This window comes from Dreissena polymorpha, chromosome 3 (assembly GCF_020536995.1).
Source record: "Dreissena polymorpha isolate Duluth1 chromosome 3, UMN_Dpol_1.0, whole genome shotgun sequence".
Classification (NCBI taxonomy): Eukaryota; Metazoa; Mollusca; class Bivalvia; order Myida; family Dreissenidae; genus Dreissena; species Dreissena polymorpha.
This window is the reverse complement of record NC_068357.1, coordinates 69,403,745-69,413,195: the sequence shown is the minus strand read 5'-3', so window position 1 is coordinate 69,413,195 and position 9,451 is coordinate 69,403,745. Positions and strand designations below refer to the sequence as shown.

At 35.0% G+C, this 9,451-nt stretch overlaps 1 protein-coding gene across 3 annotated transcripts in view; it reads left to right on the top strand.

The window, feature by feature from the left end:
• The window catches only part of LOC127874644 (sushi, von Willebrand factor type A, EGF and pentraxin domain-containing protein 1-like), a 496,927-nt gene continuing 487,476 nt past the window's right edge, over window positions 1-9,451 (top strand). For all 3 annotated transcript variants that reach the window (XR_008047033.1, XR_008047032.1, XM_052419111.1), the window contains exons 1-3: window positions 1-88; window positions 3,064-3,176; window positions 4,745-4,912. Coding sequence is in view for 1 of the 3 variants with exons in the window: in XM_052419111.1 (XP_052275071.1) it covers window positions 3,101-3,176; window positions 4,745-4,912 (244 nt within the window). In the remaining 2 variants the exon portion in view is untranslated. The remainder of the gene's footprint in view (window positions 89-3,063; window positions 3,177-4,744; window positions 4,913-9,451) is intronic.

Genomic DNA, 9,451 nt, shown 5'->3' with positions numbered 1-9,451 from the left:
CTAGCAATTACGCATGCGCATTTGTTACTAGAAGACATAAAACAGACACCAATTAATTTCATCTTTGTTTCATTTGTTTATGTTTAATGTAAGTTAACCAAAGTAGATATATACTTTTAATGAAAGGTAACTTTTCGATAATATATTGTCACTGATACAATCACAGTGGCTGACATTCCTTATTTTCTCTGGACCGTGTCAAATATCATTATAAACACTAGTCACTATCCGGATGTGTCAACTTTCATTCAACCAATGTACCAATTATAGTTCTTTTACTTATAATGTCGCTCCTTATAATTCCATTCTTCACGACATAAAGTTATGGGGAAACCTCCATAGCAAACATATAAGGCTTTGATTTGTAGTGAAATAAGGTGGTTAGGGTGTTGTTTTGATATTAATTAGTGATTTCATTTTGAATGATAAATAATCATATTATAACGAAAAATTAACTTATTTAAAAAAATATTTCACTATTAAATATATATATAACAAGGTATGCAACTCAAAATCACCCCAAAACGGGGTGCATCACTTTGAACAGCCATATCTTCATCAATTGTGCAGCGATTTTCACGATCTTGGTCTTATTCAACGCAGAAATGAATTTCCTTTCTGGAAATGCATATGTCTTGCAATATGTTTACAAATGCTGGGTCAACTTTTAAGAAATAACTCGATACACAACTCGCATGACCCAGTTGACAATGATCATGCAGTCTTTATGAATGAAATCTCCAGTTGTAAAGACACACCTCCGCATTGGACCAATGAAATCACTTGTGTCTTTAAAATGTCAGTTAGTTGAAATGTATGTTAACAAAGGTTTCAAACGGCGCTGGACAGTTAGTCTTGATGCATAATGTAACGACAAGAACGGTTATAATGTTTTTTCATACGTTTTATTGAATTATGGTATCGAGGTACATGACCTTTGTAGGGAAGCTGCCCTTTACTCCTTGAAGATTTCAGTCTTAAAGACCGCATGATTATTTTACAAAACGAGACGTATAATAGTTTCACCCTTGGCGGGCGGGCGTTCGGTCGGCGTCCACAGCAGTTTCCGCTCTCTATTTCAAATAGTTTTCATCCGATCTTCTCCAAACTTGGTCAGAAGTTGTATGTAGACAATATCTAGGTCAAGTTTAAATATGGGTCATGCCAGGTCAAAAACTAGGTCATGTGGTCACTTAGTGCATTTCAAGGATTAAGCATGGTTTCAGCTCTAACTGAAGAAGTTTTCATCCGATTTTCACCAAATTTGATCAGAAGTTATCTAGACAATATCTAGGTCAAGTTCGAATATAGTGCATGTAGGGTTAAAAACTAGGTCACAGAGTAACTAAATGCATTTCAAGGATTTAGCATGGTGTCCGCTCTCTAACTGAATTAGTTTTCATCAGATCTTCACCTTCTTTAGTCAGAAGTTGTATCTAGACAATATCTAGGCCAAGTTTAAATATGGGTAATGCCGGGTCAAAAACTTGGTCAAGGGGTCACCAAGTGCTTTTCAAGGATTTAGCATGGTGTCTGCTCTCTAATTGAAGTAGTTTTCATCTGATATTCACCAAATTTTGTTAGAAGTTGTGTCTAAATGATATCTAGTTAAAGTTCAAATATGGGTCATGCAGGGTCAAAAACTAGGTCACGAGGTCACTAGTGCATTTCAAGCATTTAGCATGGTGTCCGCTCTCTAATTGAAGTAGTTTTCCTCTGATCTTCACCAAATTTGGTCAGAAGTTGTGTATACATTATATTTAGGTCAAGGTCAAATATAGGTCATGCAGGGTCAAAAACTAGGTCATGAGGTCACTTAGTGCATTTCAAGCATTTAGCATGGTGTCCGCTCTCTAATTGAAGTAGTTTTCCTCTGATCTTCACCAAATTTTGTCAGAAGTTTTGTCTAGATTATGTCCAAAACCTTCAAACGGGCGTATCTTGTGACAGATTGGCACTCTTGTTCAGTATAATTTGATGCATCTTAGCATTTCGTTTTCACAAAACATGATCCATGCGCAGAACTCATACACAGTCATTGAAATTCAGATTTAAATCTACAAGTAAGTCGGGCTAGTACTATGGGAATTTGAACAAGCCCGAGTCAGATTTTACTAGCCCAAACATTTTTGTTAAAAATGCAGATAAACATAACATAAAACATCCAAAGAAGCATTCATTTATTCAATCTTTAGAATACAATACAAATCTCTTATTAATTTCATCATCATCCAAGTTAGCTTCCTCGTCATCTGAGCCACCCTCTTTCGGATCCTTAAATATGAAGAAATTAATTTCAAACACTGATTTCAATCAAATCACAACTATAAATATATACATAAAGTTTAGGTAAAAAATTAGCAGAAATGTATCCCATATATCCATGTGAAAGAGAGAGCAAACCTGAACCACCAGAAAATATATAAGCAATTAAGTGCCAGGTGCTCTACAAAAAGCTAGTTGACAAATGTGTCAATCACAGTTACCTCAGATTCGCATTCCTCAACGACGTACTTGAATGACAACTGTTTGGCCCTTACTCTCTGTGTCTCGAACGCAACGCAAATCATTGATTTTACATAGTAGTAATCCGGGAACCACAAAATCATGAGCTTTATGCGCAGTAATCCAAGTATCGGGTGATTGCCCAGCACGTGTGCGCAGTGTGTTAAAACATAAGCGGCTGTTGATTTAGGCGGCTCAAAACTTTGTTTACAAATATTGAAAATGAAAGTGGAACTCGTTTTCTGTTTAATGAATTGTACAAGCACGTCGGGCTTGTAAAATTGGATTTCCTACAAGCCCGAAAGAAAACATACTAGTTTTTTGCTGTCGGACTAGTGCCAATTTCGACGACTGCATACAGACATACTGAGTTGACCAGTTCACTGAAAGCTTTCGCAGTGTAGATTTTCTACCAGAGTCTTGTCACATTTATTTCATGCTGTAAATCAATAATTTTTAACTTCATGAAAGAAACCAATGTACATACAGGTGGGAAAATTATGCAATTAAATTGACATTTCATGGGTTCACCAGAACACTTCTCTTCTTTATTGCAAGACCTGACACTTTGAGAGGTCATTGGCAAGAAAAGATCATGCTGCCCAGCCAGTACAGTACTTTGATTCTAGTCAGTGTGTTGGTGATGTTAGTTCCAGTACATGTGCAAACAGGTAAATATTAGGGTAAGATGAGTTTTGTTAAATTTAAGAATGAACTTCTGTTAATGTTTGTTTCATATTTTCTTTGACCGTGTATCATCAAAGATATTAAGGCCCACTATCTGTCATTTTTACAGCCCAAAATAGGTTACCTTTCTCGCCATTTTTAAACAAAAACTTACTTAATAATTGTTTCTGTATGGTATGATTTTTTAAATTAAGTTCCATAGTGTCAGATTGTTTTGACAAATTCATGGCATGAAACAATTTAAAGCAGAGCTCTACTTTAACAGTAGTCTGATTGTTCGTGACAACCAAAATATTTGTCTGGTAAAGTAACACAATAATCTGCTAAACTAACGGGACAAGTGAAAAGATTCAAGGTCTTCTCATTCTCTTTTAAATAAGCAATAAATATGCTGTAAAAAACAGTAATTAGTCTGGACTTTGCTTACCCATTTTTATGTTGAAATTTAAACTATAAAGAACAAAATAGGGCTACACTTATGATCAATATCTTAGTATTAGCAAGGGAAATAAAAATATCAATACTGTTTCAGTTAATTCACTTATATTTAGTTGTACATTTACCACATCTTTTTTAGCTCGGCTGTTTTCGGAGAAAACCCGAGGTATTGTCATAGCCAGCTCGTCGTCCGCCGTCCGCATCGTGCTAAAACCTTTACATTTTGTTAAGGTTTTGAACATTGGCTCTAAAATCAGAGTGCTTCAACTTTGAAACTTCATATGTAGCTTCACCTTGATGAGTTCTACATTCCACACCCATTTTTGGGTCACTAGGTCAACGGTCATGGTCACTCTGACCTCTAAAAAATTAAAAAAATTATGACAAGCTTTTAATTATTCAAAACTGCACCCACAGCCAAGCGTGGCACCCGTTATAAGGAGCTCATGTTTTCATGTGGTTTATTTACTTATGATTTTCAGTTGACTATTCATTGCATAGAAGGTTGAGGTGTGCGTGCAAGTTGAAATTTATGTTTAACAACCATTAGTTATTCAATTGAAGCTTTACGCATTTCTTTGGGATCATCATGCGAGGTTACAGACAAAGGCCCATCACAATGACCCACAATTTAGCAGAATGATGCCCATTATTTTGTCTTTGTAGCTAGTGATTTGTTTTGCTTGATATTTTACAGCCTGTGCCTTTTGGATTGGGGAAAAATACCACAATAAAATTGATGTTCAAACTAATTATCACATTTTTATTATGCAGTGCAACAGAATTATATCACTGTATAATTAAGTCAATGAACCAATAATTGAGTTTATTGTAGTAGTTTGGCATCTTTTTTAAGAAATTTTGGTCAGATTTGTTAGAAAAGTATGTTACATTTTGGAAAACTGCTTGTGTGAGGCTGCAATTTTTAGCAAAAATATGACATAATAATAATTATAAATGCTACTTTTGGTCAGGAAAAGTGAAACTGTAGGGTTGGACAAGTGCATTAAATAGTTATTGTCAAGCCCGAAAAAATTATTCTTTAAATATGAAATGATGCAAAAATTCTCTCATCTCACAGCTTTTGATATGACAAAATAATTTTTCTCTTCAGAAACGTACTGCACATTACCAGGATATTTGTATAATGGTTACTATGAACGGATTTCAAACACATTGATCATCCGGTGCGATGCTGGTTACACATTGATAGGGTCTCCGCAGCAAGTTTGTAACAGCTTGGGGATGTGGGATCCCCCTGAGATACCTAAATGCGTATCAAGTGAGTGAAAGTTAACTTTTTCCCATATGTGAAATTAACATGTTATTTTACTTTATTTCATCGGAACAAAATTGTGATTGCTATGGACACAGAATGATGTGAAAACTAAAATATGGATTATTAGTCTAGTAGGAACGGAGGTCCATGGTGCACGGTTGGAACCTTGTTAGCTCATCTATTTTTTGAAAAAAAATTATGAGCTATTGTCATCACCTTGGCGTTGGCGTCGGCGTCCGGTTAAGTTTTGCGTTTAGGTCCACTTTTCTCAGAAAGTATCAGTGCTATTGCATTCAAACTTGGTACACTTACTTACTATCATGAGGGGACTGGGCAGGCAAAGTTAGATAACTCTGGCGTGCATTTTGACTGAATTATGTGCCCTTTTTATACTTAGAAAATTGAAAATTTTGGTTAAGTTTTACGTTTAGGTCCACTTTTTTCAGAAAGTATCAATGCTATTGCATTCAAACTTGGTACACTTACTTACTATCATGAGGGGACTGGGCAGGCAAAGTTAGATAACTCTGGCGTGCATTTTGACAGAATTATGTGCCCTTTTTATACTTAGAAAATTGAAAATTTTGGTTAAGTTTTGTGTTAAGGTCCATTTTATTCCTTAAGTATCAAAGCTATTGCTTTCATACTTGCAACACTTACTAACTACCGTAAGGGGACTGTGCAGGCAAAGTTATGTAACTCTGACTGGCATTTGGACGGAATTATGGGCCCTTTATACTTAGAAAATTGAAAGTTTGGTTAAGTTTTGTGTTTTGGTCCACTTTACCCCTAAAGTATCATAGATATTGCTTTCATACTTGGAACACTCGCAAACTATCATAAGGGTACAGTAAAAGGACAAGTTGCATAACTCTGGATGTCATTTTTACGGAATATGGCCCTTTTTTGACTTAGTAACTTTGAATATATGGTTAAATTTTGTGTTTCGATCCACTTTACTTCTTAAGTATCAAGGCTATTGCTTTCAAACTTCAAATACTTTCATGCTATCATTAGGTTACTGTACCTGGCAAGTTGAATTTTACCTTGACCTTTGAATGACCTTGACTCTCAAGGTCAAATTATTAAATTTCTCTAAAATTGCCATAACTTCTTTATTTATGATTAGATTTGATTGATACTTTGACAAAACTACTCTTACCTGACATACCACAATAGACTCCACCCAAACCATCGCCCGTGCCCCCCCCCCCTACCCCCCCCCCCCCCTATTTTTTTTTTTTTTTTTTTTTTTTTTTTAAGATCATCTCACAAATGACCACCACACCCTCACACTATACCCCCCCCCCCCCACCCCACCCCCTCCCCAATTTTTTTTTTAAACGGTTAAAAAACAAAACTATTTATTTTGATTATTTTATGTTTGAAATACCGTCCAACCATCGCTACCAAGAATCCCCCCCCCCCCACCCCCCCTCCCCCCACCCGAATCCCCCCCCCCCCCCTATTTTTTATATTTTTTTAAGATCATCTCACAAATTACCACCACACCCTCACACTATACCCCCCCACCTCTTGTTTTTTAAATATGCTGATGATGTCCTACATTGTCTTTGGTAAAAGAAAAATTTTGTTCCCAAGAAAAATTTCATGCCCACAGGATCTAATTCCAAGATGGCCGCCAATATGGCCGACCCAAAACAGAGCTTTTTTTCCTTCTTTGTAATTGGCCATGGACGGACATTTCACAATTTTGACACGGCCAATCCACAAACCTGACATGGCCGTGAATATTTACAAAAACGACCGTTTTAAATCATGAAAAAGGACTTTTCGTGCTCAAAACTGTCAAAAACGGCCACTTTGGAACAGAAATATAAGTTTAATAACCTCGTTATTAATTCTGAATTCGCGCGTAATTGTCGACTCGCGTTACCGATGTTTGCTTGTTTTAATCAATTTTAAAGTGTTGTGTAACCGGTGAAACCGGCATAAAAATAGTAAAAGCTCTGCCTAGCAACGCCACTATCAAAAAAAGTTGCAACGCGGAACGCTCGTTACTACACGAAGAAAATAAAAAAAACGCAAAATTATCACGATTTATTGAAATTAGGATAACAGTGAAAAAAAAAAGCTTTCTACAGAAGGGTAAGTTTTAAAACATGCACATTGATAACATTATAAGGAAAGTTATTTGATAAAAGTGAAAGCATCTGCCGCGGCTTATGTATTGATGGAAGCTAGTCAAAACGGTCCCTAGTCAAAACGTCCCCTAGTATTGATGACCGAGACTACTTATTCGTATCTGTTATTCCTGTGGTAAAGAAGTGTTGGGACCAGGTATTTTAGTTGCATTTGGTACATGAATGTTTTGCAAATCGGATATATGTATATGTGTTGTTATTGTATCAAATACAGTAGTCATAGAAGGAAAATATGCCTTTATTGCATTATTTAAGGAAATTTTGATTAAATTCATTATAATTTTGATTATATTCAAGTGTTTAACAAGCTTTAACTATACTAATGCACTGAACTTTGAATTCACAATTTTGAGAAGTTCGCGACTTGTTTTTTCACAATTTTAAGAAGTTAGCAACTCAATTTTTCACAATTTTGAAAAGTTCGAGACTCAATTTTTCACAATTTTGACAAGTTTGCGACTCATTTTTTTCACAAAGTGAGGGGCCAGGGCCGCTTCACAAAGTCAGGAAAAAAGCCCTGGGAAATGCCGTTTTTTCGCAAATGACACAAAAAACATATATTTTCCATGATTTTGGTAAGCTTTTTAATTTAAGCAATTGGGAACATATTATTCTTATTAAACAAATAAGTTTTTTTGGTGAAAAATTAAACATTGTGTGAAAAAAATGACTGTATCAATGAAAAAAAGGTAAAAGAAACCTGTGTTTATGTCCTTATAACATGTTTCAATTTGTATCTGAAAAACAGTTTAGATACAATTATTATCCTAACTACATTTATACACACCTATGGGACTAAGGAATATGAATATATAATATTTCATGTGACTATTATAATATAAATGTGATTTGTAAGACAAGAAAAGTGGGTGGGGTAAATGTCAAATATAAAGAAAAAAATGCCTTATTGATATATTTTGAGATATACGAGGCTTGTTAACTTGTTATGTTTATGTATTTTGATCTTTTTGATACTTTTAAGTGTATGCACATTGTTATGCCCCCGGTAGGATAGAATATAGCAGTTGATCTGTCCATCCGTCCGTCTGTCTGTCCGTTTGTCCGAAAACTTTAACATTGGCCATAAATTTTACAATATTGAAGATACATGTAGCAACTTGATATTTGGAATGCATGTGTATCTTTTGGAGCTGCACATTTTGAGTGGTGAAAGGTCAAGGTCATCCTTCAAGGTTAAAAAAAACACCAAGGGAAGTAACTAGCTTTAAAGAAAGATAATTTCTATTTATCATTTTGCAGGTACAGGTTTTCTCTTGTTTTTAAACATAACTTTCATGTTCTCTTTATTATAATTGTAAAAATAAAGATAAAAATCATTTATCAACAAAGGGTATAGAATCTCTCACATTGAGATCTAGTAGTATCAGGGGCTCGCGCTGGATGATTCTAAGATTTTATTTGAAAATGCTGATGATAATCTACATTTTTTGTGATAAACAATTATTTTTGTACCCACGAAACTTATTGATCACATGGTTTCTAAAGCAAAGAAGGCTTCCAAGATGGACAGCCCATAAAATTATAAAATTGCGCAAACAGCATCTAATTTCGACCGTTTTGGTTAGCTTTTTAACCAGGTTTTCCGATGGAAAAAACTGGTTATTAGATTGACGAATGCGGGCAGGCGGGCTGGCTGGCTGGCTGGCGGGCGGGCGGAACAAGCTTGTCCGGGCCATAACTTTGTCGTTCATTGTGAGATTTTAAAATCATTTGGCACATTTGTTAACCATCATTAGACGGTGTGTCGCGCGAAAAAATTACGTCAATATCTCCAAGGTCAAGGTCACACTTTGAGTTCAATAAAATAGCCATAAATGAGCTTGTCTGGGCTATAACTATGTCATTCATTATGAGATTTTAAAATCATTTGGCACATTTGTTCACCATCATGGGACGGTGTGTCGCACGAAAGAATCACGTCAATATCTCCAATGTCAAGGTCGCCACGACTAAAAATAGATTTATTTTAAAACAAACTTACAAAGGGGGTTAATTTTGTTTGTTCATTTCAAAAGTTCAGTTTGCGTTGTCTCCCTTTATCAGATTTTTTTCACAATGAAAACCTGGTTTTGTGACAATTTTGTCCCTTGTTAATTTAAAGAATATATAACATATTATTTAAAAAAAAACTAAAACAATTAACTGTTTTTGATGAAATATATTACATGAATATATTATATGAAAACATGATTAAAAACATGTTAAATTGGTACACAAAATGGTTGTTTTTGCGTAGGACATTTTCAAGTATTACCTGAAAAGTTTTTTGGATGAAATTAACATGTCAACTGCATATATAAACCATAAAGAGACTTAAGAATAAAATGATAGATTATTTTATGTGAATATAATCCAT